This window comes from Heloderma suspectum, chromosome 4 (genome assembly GCF_057233095.1).
Source record: "Heloderma suspectum isolate Gila_16-S chromosome 4, 16-S_ref, whole genome shotgun sequence".
Taxonomy (NCBI): Eukaryota; Metazoa; Chordata; class Lepidosauria; order Squamata; family Helodermatidae; genus Heloderma; species Heloderma suspectum.
In genome coordinates this window covers 136,214,463-136,234,382 of record NC_139461.1, presented here as the reverse complement: position 1 = coordinate 136,234,382, position 19,920 = coordinate 136,214,463, and the positions used below count along the sequence as shown (strand labels likewise).

Sequence of the window (19,920 nt, the reverse complement as noted above, 5' to 3'; positions counted from 1 at the left end):
ACTAGGAGGTGACAGTACTTTGGAACATTTTGTTGCAGGTCTCTCTTGTAATGCCAAGTGTCTAAACTCTGCACATCAGTATCCTTTCCAATCCCATACACAGAATGACACAAATGTGACAACGTAAATATGTTCTCATTAATTTTAAGCAACAAAAGCTGTCAGGCAGTTTTAGGAGCTAGCCAGATGGGAATAGTGAAAACCATAGTAGTTGCTCATTTTAAGTGCTGATGCCCCTTTAAAACAAAAACCTAGGATGGTTTTGTAAGACAATTATTACAAAAAAAGTGAATTAATTATTTATGGTATTTTATGAAATGCACATTTATGTCAGCAGGCCTATAAAAGTTACTAGCCTGCCAAAAAAAATTACTATCCTGTTAAGAGGCTAATAACCTGCATTTCCTGCAGCCACAGAGATGGGGAAGCTCATCCTCCACAGCCCACATGGAAACACAGGCTACTAGCTTCTTAAGCTAATAGAACAAAAAATTCAACCAAGTGGGCTGATGGGAGAGGGTCAGAGCAATCTGTCCTTTTTTCACTGCCTTGGTGCATTTCTGTGCTGTCATGCAGGAAGAGACGTTACCTCTTCTGCTAGCTCACTTACCTGCCTGCATGGAATTCCTAGTCCCCTATGACTACTACAAGGAGAGTTGTTCAATACAAGGCTGCATTGTCATTTCAATATCCGATTTAATATTGGTTAATGAATTATATCATAATGCTTACAAAGTTAAGCTTTAGTCCATTCAATGACTATGTCAGGCCTCTGTCCTTAACACTGATGAGCTAGAATGAGGCCCCACCTTTCCAGCAGCCCCTATGAAAGGGAGCAGAAAGAGGTTAACTGTTGTACGTGGACCAACTTAGCTATGCATCACACCAGCCTTTGCCTGCATAAACCTAACATGCCCTCCTCTTTTTATACCACAGGTTGGACTCCAACTCCCATTAGCCCAGCCAGCGTGACCAATGGTCAGGGATGGTAGGAGTTGTAATCCAAAAACTTCTGGAGGGCTACAGGTTACCCACTCCTGTTTTAGACCTTTCTTTTGGTCCTGGTAGCTTATTTTTTCTTGAAGCCCACTTCTTGCCCTTAATTTGTTTCCACTGTTATTTCTTTGTGTGACTCTTACCAGCGAACCCTGCTGTTCCTGCCCTGGATCTGAATCCACCTTATACTTGATCCTGCAAATGCTGCTCAGCCAGTACCAGACTGGTAATAAAGGCATGCCATGCATAAACTTACAATTACAGATACTCCCCTCCCTCTCACATGCACATACACACAACAGAACTCATGTTTTATTTCCCTTCCTATTAGCTTCTCAGAATTACATTTTATAAAAACACATCTCTCTCAAATAAAAAACAAAATGTCACTTTATTTGTAAACTGCAGGTTTTAATGTTACTTGAAAATGTTGAAATGTGGGTCAGTTATTTTTTAATTTGGAAGAATAAAAGTGTTACATGTTTGACTTTTGTATCTTTATGTATTATTGATTTTTAGGTGGCAGTGCCGATAGTGTTTTGTCTCAAATTGCCGCTCAAAGGAAAAAAGCTGCTGGTATACCCGAACAGAAAGTAAGCCAACAGCAAATACCAGTAGTCTCGGCTCCTTCACCCTCTCCTCCTGATGTGGAAAATGCACAAATCATTGGCAATGGACACATTCTAAAGGTTTTTGAGTTTCTTATTATTCTTGTTAGCTGGAAGCTGACAAAGGAAGTAGTGAAGCATGCCTCGTTTGTAGACTTCTCAGTTACACCACATAGAAGTATATTCTTAATCCAGGATCTGTAGCCATAAAACTAACGCCTGTTTTAAAGAACTTCCTTAAAAAAATTATAGCAAAGTAGAATGTTGGAGGTTTAGCATTCTATGCAAACTAGTTATGCCAGTAGTAACATCAGGATACCAACCAAGGATGCAATCCAGCACATACAATGCCCACTAAAAGTCTAGCGGGATCTAGACATGTCTATATGCTGGATCAAAACCTCGGTTCATAAACACAACTAATGCCTTTGTTGGGGCTGAAAGTTATCTAGTCACTAAGAATCAAATTGTGAGTGATGCCCAGTTATGTGACTGTTTCCTCTGACTTCTTTTTTAACTCAGAGTAGCTACAAGAAGATGCAAGCTACAGCAGAAGATGGAGTGGGGCAAAGCAGCATGGGGCTTACTTATCAAAATGGCCCCTTTGACAACTTTTTGCCGAGCAGGGGAAAAGGTTCATGTCCTCACTATGGCAGGAGAGGGGAACATGTGGCACTCTGGTGTTGTTGGGCTGCAACTCCCATCAGCTGTAGTCAGTATAGTCAATAGTGAGGGATGATGGGAACTGTAGTTGAACAACATCTGGAGGCCCACATGTTCCCCATTTCTGCACTAGGGAGACAAATCGTTCAGGCTAAAGAGCTGCAGTAGGCTCTGAGGGGTTATGCTGCAAGGTGAAGGATAATTCTTACTTTGGACCATCTCACATTAGAACCAGACATTACACTCCACACCACTTGATATAACATTTAGGCACATTTACCCATGTTGTTTCTCCACCAGCAAGAATGGCAGCCAATGATATGGTGTGGAGGCAAGGAAATACATGATATGATGATGTCATAACATAGGCAGGATTGCTTAAATGTTAATAGAGGAAGAGGAGATCTTGACGTGGGATCTTGACGCCTTCTCAGTGGCAGCCTGATGTCAAGGGCAAAATCCAGTGCTGCCCATCTGCTAGTGGAGCTGGTAGCTGATTCTGGTCTATGCACGGCCAGCCCTGCCAATTCTGGTCTGAAAGTGGCCGATGCTGCTTGCGGAACAACAATTTAGCGCTTCCAGAGGCAAGCCCCCAAATGAGCGGAAACACTTGTTTCTGGAAGGGCAGGTCAGAGGAGCTCCCTTATGTGAGCTCTGTTGACCTGCCCCCTTCTAGAACAAGCATTTCCACTCATTTCAGCTTGCCTCTGGAAGTGCTAAATCACCATTCCACAGGTGGCAGGGGCCACTTGCGGACTGGAATTGGCAGGGCAGGCTGCACACACAAGGGCAGTGTTGGATTCTCCCCCAAGTGTAACGTCTAGATCCATCCTCATAGATTGCTTATTCAGTCAGGGCTCTGCCTGGCTGTGACAAATAGTGGGTTTATTGTGTCTGCTGTACGGTGTTTTGGTCAGCTACAGTAGTGGTACTCAGGAGTAGAAGCCAACTAGTTTAGTGTACTATAGCTCCTCCTTCTGGCAAGCTGACTTAGGGCACAATCCAGTGGGGATAGTCAGCTGCCTCCGAACTTGAGGGTGACCAACTGACTATCCAATGCAGAGTGGGTGGAGCGCGGAGGGGATCTTTGCACTCTGGCCACCCTGCATTAGTGGCTAGATGGCCGATTTCAGCTGTCTAGCCAGGGTGAGTCAGAACGGTGTGGGGGAGGCTGGACGCTTCCACCCTCCCCTCCTCACCCCCACAGGAATTCACCCTTTTCCCCTGCTCCATGTTGCTCTTACAAGGTGGTGGGGCTCGGGGTGTGGAGGTGGTTTTCTGGGAACCAAGCTCGGAGTGCTGGCTCCAAGGTCAGTTCCCATACATTGAAAAATCCTATGGCCGTCTAGCCGCTGTCTAGCGGCCATAGGATTGCGCCCTTAATTAGTTTGTAAATTAGTAACAACAGGAAAAACCATATTTTCAAATCACTGAAAGAGTAACTCTGCTCTGAAGCACAAAGGATAGCTCAAGCTTTGGGGCATAGTGGAAAATAAACTGATGTATCATTTATTCCTGGAAGAAGTCAAACATAACCTTCAATCTTTTGAAGATGTATGGAGACTTTTCAATAACTACAGAAACACTGTGAAATAATGGCTGCCAGAAGCATTGGATTTGAAGTGACAGTGGTCCTCATTTCAGTGGCATATCCCAGTTTCCCCACAGTCATAGAAAATATTAACAGTTCCTTGGAATGTGAAATGATGCACATCATTTTCTGTTTGTTGCTAGCTGCTTTGGGCATCTTTGACTAAAGGGGAAAAGCAGGGTATACATTTTGGAATATCTAAGTAAAATAAATGCATCACCTAGACCATGGGTGTTCAACTTGTAGAACAAAATATCTGAATGGCCACAATGCCCATCAGCCCTAGCTGTAGACCCAAACATCTGGAGGGCCACAAGTTGTCCACCTCTGCTCTACACTGTATCGTAATGCACTTTCTAATATAATGTAAAAACAGATTGCAGTATATATTGCAATATATATATTGAGGTCATCAGAGGGTATGTTCCTGGTGATTCCACATGGACCCATGGCCCAATTGCAGTCCACCAGGAAAAGAGCCTTCAGTGTGGTAGCCCCTTCCTATGGAATTCCTTGCCTTTGGAGGTCAGGCAGGCGCCAACGTTGTGTTGCTTTTGGCACCTCCTGAAAACATTTGTTATTTCAGGAAGCCTTCCTTGAGTAACCAGCCATGGTTTATTAAATGTGGTTTTATCAGTACTGTTTCTTATAATAATAATAATAATAATAATAATAATATTTTTAACATGGCATTTTTATTCTTTACCTTGTCTGCTGTTCACTGCTCCAAGGTCTTTGGATGTGGAGCAGTATACAAATACTGTACATAAATTATATATATAAATAAAATGCTCAGAAATAGTTGCACAGTTCTCTGAAATTGCACATCTCAGGTATGCTTTGTTTGAGATAGCAGATCTGCTGGTATAGTCTGGGGGGAGTCCAAAACTCTCAATGTGAGAAATGGTGTGTTTCCTATTTGTAAATTCTTTGGATTCACTGGACTCAGTCAGCAAACTCCTTGCGCTCTTAAGAATAATTGATATGGGTGCTTCCTTCCATAAAGGAAGCTTGGGTGCTAGCTGGAGGAAGAGGTCAGATCCCTGTCCTTCAGCAAATGTGTTTGTTGTGGAACACAACCTTTATTTTTGAGCACACGTAGCACACATTCTTTCAAAGGTTGTAACCAGATGTCTTCATATCTAGCTCTGTGAATCACCACAATACTCTTTCAGTACAGCCAATTTCCAAATATATTTTCATCAGTAAGAACATTTTAATTACCATCAAGACTACTTATATAAGGAGATAAAAATATCCAGGATAAAGATGTGCTCGAGTTCTCTACTTCATTTAAGCATTTAATTAAGAAAAAAGAACAATCATATGGTATGATCATATGGCTTTAATAACAGGAACATTTCTGTATTTGTTGTTAACTAAAACAGAAATTGGATGTGAACAAAAAGCCTCCATCTGAGAATTCTTCTACTTCAAAGAGCACATCCCCAACTCTCACACCATCACCTTCGCCATCCCTATCCCCCAAGGTCCAAAGTGCAGAGTCCTCTCTCTCCTCCTCTCACAGACAAGGGAGAAGTAGTGGTGGTTCCAGCAGTGGAACTCTGACTGATGAAGGTAAGTAGTCCTAGGCTACACAGTCAGCAGGTTCACATGATGCATCTCTTGCTGGCCTGCACTACTTCAGAATGTGGATTGTGCTTTTGGATATTTTGCCATATAGAAAACTCTGCATATAGAAACTAGCATGCCAGGGCAGAGCCCTTCTCACTGGCATGCTAGTTTAATCTACAGGAGATTAAAAAATGTTTGGGTTCCATTCAGACATGTAGTACCACTATGTACAGTCTGAAGTGGTACAGTCCAGCACAACTACAAAACACGATTCTACCAATCTTATAGCTTAGTTACTGTAACATACCAAAATTCTTTAAGTAACCCATAACATACTAACACCCTGACTATTAGAGTATCCCCTATCCTTTGATTGTCAGAAGGAGACAACTAGAGATCAGTCTCTTTGCATCTCAGTACTCTACACTGCCAGTGGTTAACTCAGGCAAACACTAAAGCCCCTGAACCACCTAGACAGGACTTGCCCATCCAGCAAAAAGGTGACTGAGGGAAGACAAATACTTTGTTCTGCTGAGGCTTGGGGTTCCAGGGGAAGTGGAAGCAACCAGATAGAGGCTCTCCCAGACGTGTCAAAGGGCCCTTTTCCAATACTGCAAGTGCTGGCTTCTACAGTGGAGAGAGGATGGGGATATTATTGAATGCTCATCTTCTGAATCTGAAGAAGATGAAAGGGCCACATCCTCAAGCTGGGAGGACCCAGCAGGAGGTCCTGAGGGACCTGAGTGAGGCAGCCTGTATTTCTTTTTCATCTGTATCTTCTTCAGGGTGTTGCAAGGGGCCAGGTTTAGGGGTCATGACAACAACCACTTAGCAACTGCTGGATGATTATTTCCTGCTCTTCCATCCTTGCTCTCTCAGAAAGACCTTTAGTGGTTCTGAAGCTATTGGGGCAATGCTGTTGTGGGTTTGGAGGAAGACCTCCTCTCTCACTGACCCTCAGCAATGGCACCCTGCTGCCTCCCCCAAATGTGTGTGTGTGTGTGTGTGTGTGTGTGTGTGTGTGTACTCCAAGGAGCTGAGAGGTGTTGTACTGGAGGCCCCAATAATCCATGGGGATACCCTAAAAACACCTGTCAGAGCAGCTTTTTGTCTTTAAATACTATATTCATGTGCATATAAGATAAAAGACAAGCACAAGATCCATTTTACTCTGCATTGCACTGTTGGTTTTGTACATGCATGGTTGGACTTTTCCAGGGTAAGTTTGACAGCTAAAGGAGGATACTTGCTATGTTCTTTTGTCTTTGTGGGAGTCAAAATGCTCTTGTCAATAAAATTATGTAAGATTCTCAACCATTCATATATCAAAACATTTAACATAGTTTCCTTTTTTATTTAAAGATGAACTCACAGGCATCCTTAAAAAACTTTCACTTGAGAAGTATCAGCCTATTTTTGAGGAGCAGGAGGTAAAGTTTTGTATAAACACTTTCTTTCATTTTGTATCTCTCCTAAATCCTCTGCAGTGAAGTCAGAGGTCTTCAATTCATTCAACTTCTCTGCAATGTACTTATCCTCCTTTAGTACTCATCCAATGGTTCAACTGCCTCTTAGCTGATTTCCTGCTTTTGGTGTATTTAAAGATTTTTTATTGTTATTAGTCTTAATGTTATTAGCAATATCTCCTTTTTGTGCACTGAGCACACACCCACAATTTCTGACCAGCAGGCATGTGAGACTCGGTGCAATAAACTGCATAGCCCCTACGCGCCTGCTGGCTTTCTATTTTCATAGCTGTTTTTAATTGTGATTATTTGGGTTGTTTACCCAAAAAACTAAGTTACTTACTATCAGAGGTGGGGAAGGTGACTGCCCTGCCCACCTCACCCTGTTGCTAAACTTGAACAGGTACCTAACTTGCATGTGTGCTTAACTTTTTTTTATCTTGATGCTTTGTCACTGGGGCTCCTCCTCACATTTGGTGATCTCCCTCATTCTCAGTGCTGGCTTTTCAAAGACCAGTGTCTTTTCAAAACCAAGAGAGAGAATTACACTCATGTGCTTCAGTTAGTTCAATTGAATGTAAGCAATATTTCAGGAGATAAGAGAGGAATATGTACAGTTTTTTTCCAGGTCAGTACCCCCAGAATATAAGTACAAATGCTTTTGGGCATATATTGCTTTGTGCCTTTCAGCTCAGATAGAATAACAATGTGGTGTTCAGTGAACTGTAACAAACTTTTTAAATGTGCTGTAACATAAACCTTTTACAATCCCTTAGAAAAATTGATGTGCTTTGTTATTTTGTTCACTAATGGAGCAATCCTACGGCCACTAGACACTGTCTACAGGGCCACAGGATATGCTCATTTCTGGGAACTGACCTTGGAGCCCGCGCTGTGAGGTCAGTTCCCGGAAAAGTGCCTGCCCCCCTCATCCACGCTGCCTCTGAGGCAGCGCGGAGAAGCCCCGTCCTCCACGCTAGTAAGAGGAGCGCGGAGCGACTTAAAAGGGGCGGGGCTGGAGGGTGTTCTGGGGCAGGGAGAGCGGAGCTGCACATACGACACATCCAATGTGCTGTATGGCAAGTTCCTCTCCCGGTCGGCCCCCCCGCTGCTAGACAGCTGAAAATAGCTGTCTAGCGAAAAAGAGCAAGGCAGGAGAAGTGCGGAGGGAATGATCCCCCCGTGCCTCTCCTGCCTTGCTTTGGATAGGCGGTCGCCTCCGAGTTTGGAGGCAGCCGCCTATCTAGTTAGGATTGCACCCTAAATGTGCTACAGTAAATGGTCTCTTTTAATGCAAATTTGCAAAATATTACAAAATAGAAACTGTCGCTAAGAGCAACAAATGTGCAATGATATTTAAACATTCATTTAATGTAAGTTTTTAATATGTTTTCCTAATTTTTCAGCATCTGGTTACTAAAAGGAAAAGGTTGAAATGTATTGACCTGCATATGGTTTAACAAGTTTAGGACTTGTTCAGGTTGAAGCATAGATAATAATATGTGCCATTGATACAGCACTTTAGAGTGTACAGAGTACTTCATGTAAACTCAGTGATCCTTACAATAACCCTGTATGGTAGAATAGAGTTATTATCTCCATATTTCAGGGGGGAAGTGAAGCTACTTGCATGAGACCACCAACTGAATTCACAGCAGATAAAGTTTAGAAAGAGGGACATCCTTAGTTGCTATACTAGGACTGTAGCACTTCAGACAGTTAAGAAATTAGTAGCATTAACAGATCCTCAGACTCTGAAAGGGAATGAAAAATACAACTTTATGGGGGCTTCAGGCTTGTTTGAGCCAAAGAAGGGGTGGGACGGGCAGGGAAGGTGGGAAAGTGTAAATGTTTCCATTCTCTTATTCTAAAACTAGAAGAGAAACAATATATTTGTGGATTGCTATTTCACAGGTGGATATGGAAGCTTTTCTCACCCTTACGGATGGTGATTTGAAGGAACTGGGAATTAAAACTGATGGTTCTAGACAACAAATTCTGGCAGCTATTTCTGAGCTGAATGCAGGAAAGGTATTTCAGAATATCTTATACTTAAACAGCAAGTACTCCTACTTAAAAATGATAAAAAGAGCATTTTCTTTTTTCAGTTTGTGTGTGTGTGAGAGACAGACAGACAGACAGACAGCGTTCACACAATCGCAGGGGGAAAAGAAGCCATCGTGGCTTCTCCCCCTACCCCTGTATGTGCCGCACACACCCCAGTTGTTTACACAATTACCCATGCTGTGGCAAGGTTGGCATATCGTCTGAACCCGGTGTGGCGGAGGTGGCTTCATACCCACCCTACAACCCATGACGTGCAGTAGGGGTTGTAGGGTGGGTACGAAGTCACACACACACACACCCCGCGCACCAGGTTTGGAAGGCATGCCAACCAGCACTGCAGTGCAGATAATTGTGTAAACAATTGGCGCAGGAGAGCGGGGAGAAACCATGACTGCTTCTTTTACCCCTGCGATTGTGCAAAGTCAGAGAGATCATGCACACGCTCTGGTAATATCATGATGGCTTAGGGATTACACAGCTCTCTTGTTCTGATACTGAGAAACTTTGCCCTTTTGGATTGGGTCAGGGACTTTACATTATCCTGTCCCCAGGGATGAAGCCTACACTTGTCAGATATTTGCAGGTTGCAGTGGGTTGTGTGGCCTATCAGAAACCTAGATTTGGAGCTTTTGGTGCCTTTAGTTACAGTTGCAGCATCAAAGCCCATTTTCCATGGGTCCGCCCCAAGGAGCTGTTGTAATGTTTCCAGGTTCATCCCTATGTGGGTAGGGCCGACTGCGCAGGTCTTTGCCACCCAGTCATCATCACTCTCAGTTCCAGCAGGGCAACAACTGTACAGCAAGCGTAGTTCTCTTCAGCTCAAAAACCTGTTATGCTGCCATACTAACCCTGTTGTTTCTGGGGACTGCAAAACAGGGGGTTTGTTAAGCCCCTGGCAGGCCACAATACATTGCCAATGGGCTGTGTATAGTTTGGTGGGTCGCAAAGTTGAGCAGCCAAGATTCAGGGTGTAATGTGCCAAAAACAGACTGGAGTAAACAGGCTGACTCCATTGATATCACTATCCGCCACAGTGATCTTCCTTCCTTGGCATCATGGGGCACCAGGGTACCTTTCAAAAGATCCAAACTACAGTGTGTTTCTGACTTATGGTTGAAGTAATATGTTTAAATTTTATTTATTTATTTATTAAATTTATTAATCGCCCATCTGGCTGGTCACCCAGCCACTCTGGGCAATGTACAACATATAATAAAACAGTTTAAAACAATAAAATTCTACAATAAAAACATTTTCTAAAATACCCTAACCCACCCCAAATGCCTGCCTGAACAGCCACGTTTTTAATGCACGGCGGAAGCCCATTAAAGAGGGGGCATGACGGAGTTCCTTAGGGAGGGAGTTCCACAGAGTCGGGGCCACCACAGAAAAGGCCCTTTCCCTCGTCCCCACCAATCTAGCTGTCCTGGCTGATGGGACAGAGAGAAGGCCATCCATATTGATTATGCATTTACCTCTTGTTTTAACCATGATTTTCAACAGGGACGAGAGAGAAAAATTTTACAGGAGACCATACATAATTTTCACTCTTCCTTTGAAAGCAGTGTTAGCAACACAGGCCCTGGAAAACCTCAGTGTAAGTACAGGATGTTTATTTATTACTAAAACAGAAGTGTTTGAGAGATCTCACTCGTTTCTGGCTTTCTTGAAACTGGGTCCAGAGCTGGAGCTGGGTTTCAACTTGAAATATATATTTGTGTCCAGAATATGCAGACCATCTTTCATTCTGATTTCTCAGTCTTCAAAGGAGATACTGCATTGTGTTGTGTTTTACATGTTTGCTAGTCCCCTTGAAAATAGGCGTGGGTATTAATCAAGCTGGTATTTGTCCTTGAAAAGCAGAAAGTTGCACTGAATGTGCAGTTTTTTGTTGTTGTTGTTTTATTCGGTCAGTCGCTTCCGAAATGTAGCGAAAGCTGTTCACTTCCTTACGTACAAGTGCTGTGTTGATGGCTTATGAGCAGTATTGAGGATTCTCTGTACCAATGTTGGGACAACTTTGACTCCTGTCACCCAGTCCTCCATGCTGTCAGTTGGAGGGCTGTCAAATCTGGGTGACGGATCCGGCCCTTCTCCCTGGTGAAAAGGGATGGGTGAGATGGAAAGCGATGTTACTAGCAGTGCGTCATCCACAGTAGTGGAGCAAATCACAGCTGACAAGGCCACTAGGGTGTTATTAAGATGCATTTGGTGCCCTCCCTTCCAATCTTTGCCAGGATCCTGGTGATAAGGGGGAAAGGCAGAAACATGTAGAATAACATTTCTGTCCAGTCGAGGAAAAAGGCATCCCCCAGTGAGTCTCAACCCTGACTTGCTCTGCTGCAAAACTTGCTGCAGACTGTATTGTTCAGGGTGGCAAACAGGTCGACTTGCAGTTTGCCCCGATGGTGAAACAGTGTTCTCAGACCCAACCTGTCTAACTCCCACTTGTGGGAGGTTGATGCAGTCTGACTGAGTTGGTCCGCTTGTCCACGCCTGCTACGTGCATCGCCACTAGTCCAATCCAGTGAAGTAGGCACCGATGGAAAATCTCCATCAGAGCTAGGAGCAGGCCTGATCTTGTTCCCTCTTCCTTGTTTAGGTACACGACAGTTGTGTTGTCTGATGCGACCTGGACTAGTCTGCTCACTAGATCCAGCTTGAATGCCTGAAGGGCTTTCCGTACCGCTCTGAGCTCTAGCAGATTGATGTGGTGCTTCTCTTCCGTGGCTGATCACTGTCTATGGACCATAGGACCCAAGCAGTGAGCTGCCCATCCCGAGACTGAAGCATCTGTAGTCACTACTCGGGATGGTGAGGGCTGCAGGAATGGCATCCCCTCTCACAGGTTACCTGGAAGTGTCCACCACTGTGTTGTTGTTTATTCGCTCAGTCACTTCCGACTCTTTGTGACTTCATGGACCAGCCCACGCCAGAGCTTCCTGTCGGCCGTCACCACCCCCAGCTCCCCCAAGGTCGAGTCCAACACCTCCAGAAGATCATCCATCCCTCTTGCCCTTGGTCAGCCCCTCTTCCTTTTGGCCTCCACTTTCCCTAGCATCAGCTTCTCCAGGGTATCCTGTCTTCTCATTATGTGGCCAAAGTACTTCAGTTTTGCCTTTAATATAATTCCCTCAAGTGAGCAGTCTGGCTTTCTTTCCTGAAGTATGGACTGGTTTGATCTTCTTGCAGTCCAAGGCACTCTCAGAATTTTCTGCCAGCACCACAGTTCAAAAGCATCTATCTTCTTTCGCTCAGCCTTCCTTATGGTCCAGTCCTTGCAGCCATAGGTTACAATGGAGAATACCATTGCTTGAACTATGCGGACCTTTGTTGTCAGTGTGATGTCTCTGCTCTTCACTATTTTATCAAGATTTGTCATTGCTGTCCTCCCAAGAAGTAAACACCTTCTGATTTCCTGGCTGCAGTCAGCATCTGCAGTAATCTTTGCGCCTAGAAAGACAAAGTCTGTCACTGCCTCCATGTTTTCTCCCTCTATTTGCCAGTTATCAATCCAGCTAGTTGCCATAATCTTGGGTTTTTTGAGGTTTAACTGCAACCCAGCGTTTGCAGTTTCTTCTTTCACCTTCGTCATGAGGTTCCTCAGCTCCTCCTCACTTTCAGCCATCAAAGTGGTATTGTCTGCATATCTGAGATGGTTAATGTTTCTTCCAGCGATTTTAACTCCAGCCTTGGCTTCATCAAGCCCAGCACATCGCATGATGTTTTCTGCATACAGGTTGAATAGGTAGGGTGAGAGTATACAGCCCTGCCGTACTCCTTTCCCAGTCTTAAACCAGTCCGTTGTTCCGTGGTCTGTTCTTACTATTGCTACTTGGTCGTTATACAGATTCCTCAGGAGGTAGACAAGATGACTTGGTATCCCCATACCACCAAGAACTTGCCACAATTTGTTGTGATCCACACAGTCAAAGGCTTTAGAATAGTCAATAAAACAGAAATAGATGCTTTTCTGAAACTCCCTGGCTTTCTCCATTATCCAGCGGATATTGGCAATTTGGTCTCTAGTTCCTCTGCCTCTTCGAAACCCAGCTTGTACATCTGGCAATTCTCGTTCCATGAATTGCTGGAGTCTACCCTGAAAGATCTTGAGCATTACCTTACTGGCATGTGAAATAAGTGTCACTGTTCGATAGGCTGAACATTCTTTAGTGCTTCCCTTTTTTGGTATGGGGATATAAGTTGATTTTTTCCAATCTGTTGGCCATTCTTGTGTTTTCCATATTTGTTGGCATATGGCATGCATCACCTTGACAGCATCATCTTGCAAGATTTTAAACAGTTCAGCTGGGATACCGTCATCTCCTGCTGCCTTGTTATTAGCAATGCTTCTTAAGGTCCATTCAACCTCACTCTTCTTCTTCTTCTTCGCTCTAGTTCACTGACCACACTGTCAAATCTATCCCCAGTATTATTATCCTTCCTATACAGATCTTCCGTATATTCTTGCCACCTTTTCTTGATCTCTTCTGCTTCTGTTAGGTCCTTGCCATCTTTGTTTTTGATCATACCCATTTTTGCCTGGAATTTACCTCCGATGTTTCTAATTTTCTGGAAGAGGTCTCTTGTCCTCCCTATTCTATTATCTTCTTCCGCTTCCGTGCATTGCTTGTTTAAAAATAATTCGTTATCTCTTCTGGCTAACCTCTGGAATTTTGCATTTAATTGGGCATATCTCCCCCTATCACTGTTGCCTTTTGCTTTCCTTCTTTCTTGGGCTGCTTCCAGTGTCTCAGCAGACAGCCATCTTGCCTTCTTGGGTTTCTTTTTCTTTGGGACGTTTTTTGTTGCCGCCTCCTGAACAATGTTGTGAACTTCTGGCCATAGTTCTTCCGGGGCCCTGTCTACTAAATCTAGTCCCTTAAATCTATTCTTCACCTCCACTGCATATTCAGTAGGAATATTAGTGAGCTCATATCTAACTGATCTGTGGGTCTTCCCTGTTCTCTTTAGTCTGATTCTAAATTGTGCAATAAGAAGTTCATGATCTGAACTACAATCAGCTCCAGGTCTTGTTTTTACCAACTGCATAGATGTCCACCACCTCTGGCTACAAAAGATGTAGTCAATCTGATTTCAGTGTCAACTGTCTGGTGAAATCCATGTGTAAAGTCGTCTCTTAGGTTGTTGGAAGAGAGTGTTTGTTATGCACAGTGAGTTGTCTTGGCAAAATTCTATCAGCCTATGTCCTGCTTCATTTTGTTCTCCCAGTCCATGCTTGCCTGTAATTCCAGGTGTCGTTTGACTACCCACCTTAGCATTCCAGTCTCCTGTAATGAAAATAACATCTCTTTTTGGTGTGCTATCCAGTAGGTGCTGCAGATCCTCATAGAACTGATCTACTTCTGCTTCTTCAGCATCTGTGGTTGGGGCATATATTTGGATCACTGTGATGTTAAATGGCTTACCCTGAATTCTAATTGAGATCATTCTGTCATTTTTTGGATTGTATCCAAGCACTGCTTTAGCCACTTTATTATTAATTACGAAGGTTACTCCATTTCTTCTGTGGTCCTCTTGTCCACAGTAGTAGATCTGTGTCAGGGTGGACACTGAGCCCATAGAATCCCAGAGTAGTTCTGATTCGGAGGAAGAGCAGTCGCTCCTGGGAGAGGAGCGCGCCCCTTTTTCCCAGGGCCCGCAGCTGACAGAGATTCCTCCCACCAACATTCCTAGATTAGAAAGCAGTCCAGGGAGTGACCCAGCACAGATAGCAGACTGGGTGGATGCGCGGCGCAGATGCAGAGAGCGGCGCCAAATGGAGGGCGAGGAAAGGAGGCGTAGCGCCCAGTTGGCGCTCAAAGAACGGTTGCGCCCAGAGGATCTAAGGGAAAAGGGGAGGGATTCTCCCTAGTCCTTATATTCAGGGGTCTGCCAGTAATTGCCTTTCAAACAGGGACCAACTGTTCCAACTTAGGGCATAGGGATGCTGCTGCTCAGATCTAGTTGCTACCTGTAGAGTTGTTAAGTTGTAAAAGAAGAATAAAGCTTTGAAAAGAATCCCTTTGTCTGTGTCTGGACTTGGCTACTGGATTAGACTGAGAGAGCCCTCCAAGGAGCCCTTGACAATCTGGTGGTCATTTGATGTGAAGTGACCCATTCCAGTCCATATCAGTTCACTGACACCCAAAATGTCTATATTTAATCTTGACATCTCCCCTGTAACCACATCCAATTTGCCCTGGCTCATAGATCTTACATTCCAGGTTCCTATGGTGTGTTGATCTTTAGAACATCGGATTCGTCGTTCACCACCAGCACCATCGGCTGCTAGCCGTCCTTTCGGCTTTGAGCTAGCTGCGTCAGCACATCTGGGCTAGTTGAACTTATCCTCTGTTCCTCCCCAGTAGCATTTTGACCATCTTCCGACCTGGGAGTCCCATCTTACGATGGTATACCGACATATCTCTGGTTGTACTGATCCATTTCGTTTTCATGGCAAGAATACTGGGGTGGGTTGCCGTTTCCTTCCCCAGGGATCGTATTTAGTCTGACCTCTCTGCCATGACCTTCCCGTCTTGGGTGTCCCTTCACGGTTTAGCTCATGACGTCATTGAGGTGCTCAAGCTCCAGCACCACGACAAGGTAACGATCTCCTTTGCTGGAGATGTGCAGACCAACTCTCATTCCAGTATCTCAATCTTCAAAGGAGATACTGCACTGCATTAAGGTTTATATCTTTCCTGTCACTGTGGAAGATCAGTGTGGAGATCAAGCTGGTATTCTGAACTGAAGGGGAGATTTGTAGCCTGAACGTCTGTACCAAATTTTATTCCAATGGGCAGTATCCTATTCTGTACTAGCACTAACATAAATTACATTGCACTAGTTTAAGCTACCTCTAGTGCAACCCTAATAGTGTTTGCTAGCATGACAGATTTCCCCTGGAAAAGCCATCATGCAAACAAAATGCTATAGGTTTTGTGCTCGAAGTAGCTTACATTAGTGCAACGTAATTTATGTTAGCGCTACTACTGTACAGGATACTGCCCAATATCTCAATATTCAACAAAGTTGTCGCATTGCAAACACACTTGCAAATGGACTGCTGAGTGGGCCAATATTAAAACCAAAGGCCTCACTTTGGACAGTCATTATTACTAATCATGTCTATAGCACGTTTCCTCATATAAAGCATTTTACACATTTTATCTTATTTATTGTCATGGCAACCCTGTGAGACTCAGAGAAAAAGAGAAAAAATATTACCATGAACCGTGTGGTAGCCACTAGAAAACATACTTACTCAACCCTCACCCCAAGTAGAGAATGGACATGGAACAAAAGCTGCAGAGATCCCTATTTCCACACCAGGTCACAACCAAACACTTTCTCTCTACCTTCACATTTACCATTGAATGGGGAAATTAAAAAGTCATGGCTTCTCACAGCTATTCCTTCCTGTGTCATTTTGTTTTTCCTCTCAGCCTGCTGTAGTGAGTAGATCTCCAACTGTTCCATACACCAGGTAGGGGACAGTGGGAGTGGGGGGAAACTAAAGGACTGAGGGGAGGGGGATTGCCAGGAGAAGCCATGGCTGCTGTGTCTTCTGATTCAACAACAAAAGTAAAGGCATGAAGGGAATCTTTGGCATCCGTTTATGCAAAGGGTAGCAAATCTTGATTCTCTTTGTCCCTTTTTATTAATTTGTATGATTAGACTGGTTTCTTATTGGGCTCATTCATAAGCAAAGTAAAGATTAGCTTAAATTTGCTCTAGCACTTCATATGTAGCTTAACATAAATTGTTGTTGCTGTTCACCACTCAGACATCTTTGATGTGGAGTGGTATATAAATATTGTCAATAAATAAATAAATAATAACAAATGCCCTTCTGTTTGTAGCACCTGGATCCTGGGTAAGGCCACAGGAACCTTCTCCTACTAAGAGGTAGTCTTTGTACCAAGATGCCCTACTATTATGAAATTTGGAGCACAGATGATTGAATCCAGGTGTCCTGAAGAAAAAGTATCAAGCAGACCTTTACAACAACATCTAATTACAGAATGTGCTGGGAAGATTCTGTGATATTACTGTTATAGCCTTCGTTCTGCAAAATAGGCTTGGCTTTAATTAACCTGTTCACAGAGCTGAAATTAATTACACATTTAAGTAGTTTGATGGTTTGAAAGCTGTCGAAGACTGTCGAAGGCTGTCAAGAATGAAAAATAATACAAGAAGACGTATGGATCATTTTATAGAAGTGCAGGAATGAAAATCTTAGGAACCTGTGTGGGCACAGCCAAGAAAAAGAGCACTGAGGAATGAGTCACTGAAGTGTCTACAACTTATTGGAGTCTGTGAATTGATTATGCATAATATGATAATGGAACAAATGGAAGAATCTAAATTTAAAAGAAACTGCAGCGGTTCTGAGAGAAGAAATCAAGTGCACTGAGGCATGTTGTCATGCTACTGGATTGTGCCTAAGGCATGTTGTTCATTAAGTAGCAAGTATAATTTGTATTGATGAACATTTAAATACGTTTTTTTCTAAGTGAAGAAAACTTGTAATTTCTAACCAGTCTCTTGTGTGCATGCCTAGAGCTTAATGTCTGAGGGTACAGATCTTGATATACATTATTCATAACACAAGTATTGGAAGCAAAGTACAGGGACCAATGCAACTTGAGGCTAAAATGCTGCTCTAAGCTCCTTGGAGGGAGGGCAAGATAATTACAATAATGTAATATATACCTATAATATAAAGGCCTGTAATATAGCTCTGGCTACCAGAATATGCCCTGCCAACAAAAGTTCCGTTGAAATGCCAAAAGAGTTAAAAGCCACATTTAAAAAAATAGTTCTGGCACTAGTCAATTAGTTTGTAGAGCTAGTATACCTAGGAAGGACTGCAGTGTAGACTTTGTGATTTCAGTGAATAACAGGATAGTAACATCCCAATCTCCTTGAGTCAGAGTTAGGTCCATGTAAAAAAGACTGGGGCCCAGTGAATGGACTGGGAGCATTTAAGGCTGCAGCACTGCTGAACCTAACAGGTGTGAATTTAACCAGTTCCTTGGATGGGAGCTCAGTGTAACAGAATATAATTTTTAACACAAAAAAATCATAGCCAAATACCGGTTAAAGCAGTGACATGGGTGGATGAGTCAGTTGCAAATGGTTTGGGAAGCTAAAGGGGTTGGGCAGGGTGACTGCAGTGGTAGGAGGAACAAATGAATCTTGATTTAAGGATATCCCATGATTGCTAATGCTACTTTATGTTTTAAGAGCACATTCAGCATAGTGGATGGCAGCCATTATTTGCTTTCCATGTTTGAAATAAGTTGTGTGGAAACCTATTTTTCACCCTGCTCCCAAAACAAATATCATATTTATAAGCCCAATCTTTAAATGGCTGATAGTGGCAGAACTATATAAAAATACATGATATGCTAATGGAAAATTTATTTTGCTCAACTATTCCTTAAAGTGTTTTATTTTTATATTCTTTTATATTCTTTTCTACATTCCATCCACTACAAGTGACAATTCTCATGTAACTATTCCCACAGGTCAATTCTAATATGATAGCTGCCACTGGAAATGTTTCTCCCTGGTGGCTGCTATAAAATACAAGAGCTGCTAACCACCTAGATTGTCCCTCCATGCATGGTGAGCAGTTCTTGCACATTATGGCCACTTTGTGGAGCTACTGCCACAGAAAAGGCTTTCCATAAGAAGAGCAGGACTAAGAATGGGTTTTGCAGTGTTTCTCCTTGCTTTTCTAACTAAAGAGGAAAGGTAGATAGTTTTTAGAGTGTATGTTTGTGCTGTGCTGTTGCAACCACCAGTATATGGAAGGGGCAGGAATGTAATAAAGGGGTGGGGGAGATGTGTTAATAAGCAGTTTTGAGGGACACTAGCCGCAAAAATATGTTTCCTCACATGGCTGGTCCAGCCCTATGAAATAAGAAGGTAGTTTTAAATAGCCTGACAACAATCTAGCTAAAGTAAGTCACTAAAGCTGCAAACTTAAGCACGCTTCCTAAGGAGTACTCCTGTTACCTGAGAGTAAGCCCCATTGAATTCATGAGTAGACATGTATAGGATGGTACTGTTTGATGAACTTGTTTCATTGCTGAAATTAATATTCCACAACAATATCTCTTTACTTAGAATCATAGAATAGTAGGGTTGGAAGGGGTCTACAAGGCCATCGAGTCCAACCCCCTGCTCAATGCAGGAATCCAGGTCAGAGGATCCCTGACAGATGGCTGTCCAGCCTCGTCTTGGATGCCTCCAGTGCCACCACCTCCCTAATTGGTGCCATTATTGTATTGCTGTAACAGTCAGGAAGTTTTGTTTATATTTACTCTTTAAAATGTACAGATTTACTTGTTTATATTTACTCTTTAAAATGTACAGATTATTAATGCATTTATTTTCTTATTTATTTATAGTGTTTTCTCAAATGCAATATATAGACTATATGCCATAATATAAAAATAAACAGTAGACAACAATTACAAAACTAATGGAAAAATAAAGAATATAATAAAGCTTCAGTAAGAAAAGCCCAAACTATATTAAGACCAATAGGAATTCATTACATTTCTTATGGAATTAGAAATGCATTTACCTGCCACATAAAAATGTGTAAAAAGGGAGCCTGGCAGGCTTTTATAAGGAAAGTGTTCCACAACTGTAGCACTGCTATGAAAGAGATCCTGACCCAGTGCTACAGGTTTTACTCCCTAAGCAATGGCGCCCAAAGTACTTGTCTGCTTGATTCTTGCCCATCCTGGTTAATTATGCTATGCTGGGAAAGAGGAACAGACTGGACCTAGGAGACTGTTCATGCCTCCTTGAGAGAGGGAGGTGATCCCTTTTTCTGCCTTGAAAAAGATGTGTGTGTGTGTGTGTGTGTCCTGGTTCCTAGATAAGTCTGACTATATGAACCCATTTCAACTTGGTTTTCGACCTAGGAATG

The 19,920-nt window shown here is 43.0% G+C and overlaps 1 protein-coding gene across 2 annotated transcripts in view; it reads left to right on the top strand.

Moving 5' to 3' along the window:
- ANKS6 (ankyrin repeat and sterile alpha motif domain containing 6) overlaps positions 1–19,513 on the top strand; it is a 49,566-nt gene extending 30,053 nt beyond the window's left edge. Inside the window, exons 11-16 of one of the 2 annotated variants that reach the window (XM_084850622.1) lie at positions 1,516–1,685; positions 5,247–5,436; positions 6,796–6,863; positions 8,814–8,930; positions 10,470–10,563; positions 16,832–19,513. In XM_084850622.1, coding sequence (XP_084706748.1) covers positions 1,516–1,685; positions 5,247–5,436; positions 6,796–6,863; positions 8,814–8,930; positions 10,470–10,563; positions 16,832–16,881 — 689 coding nt within the window. In that variant the 3' untranslated portion in view covers positions 16,882–19,513. The remainder of the gene's footprint in view (positions 1–1,515; positions 1,686–5,246; positions 5,437–6,795; positions 6,864–8,813; positions 8,931–10,469; positions 10,564–16,831) is intronic. The other variant, XM_084850621.1, reaches the window with a different exon arrangement.
- The last annotated feature ends 407 nt before the right edge of the window (positions 19,514–19,920 follow it).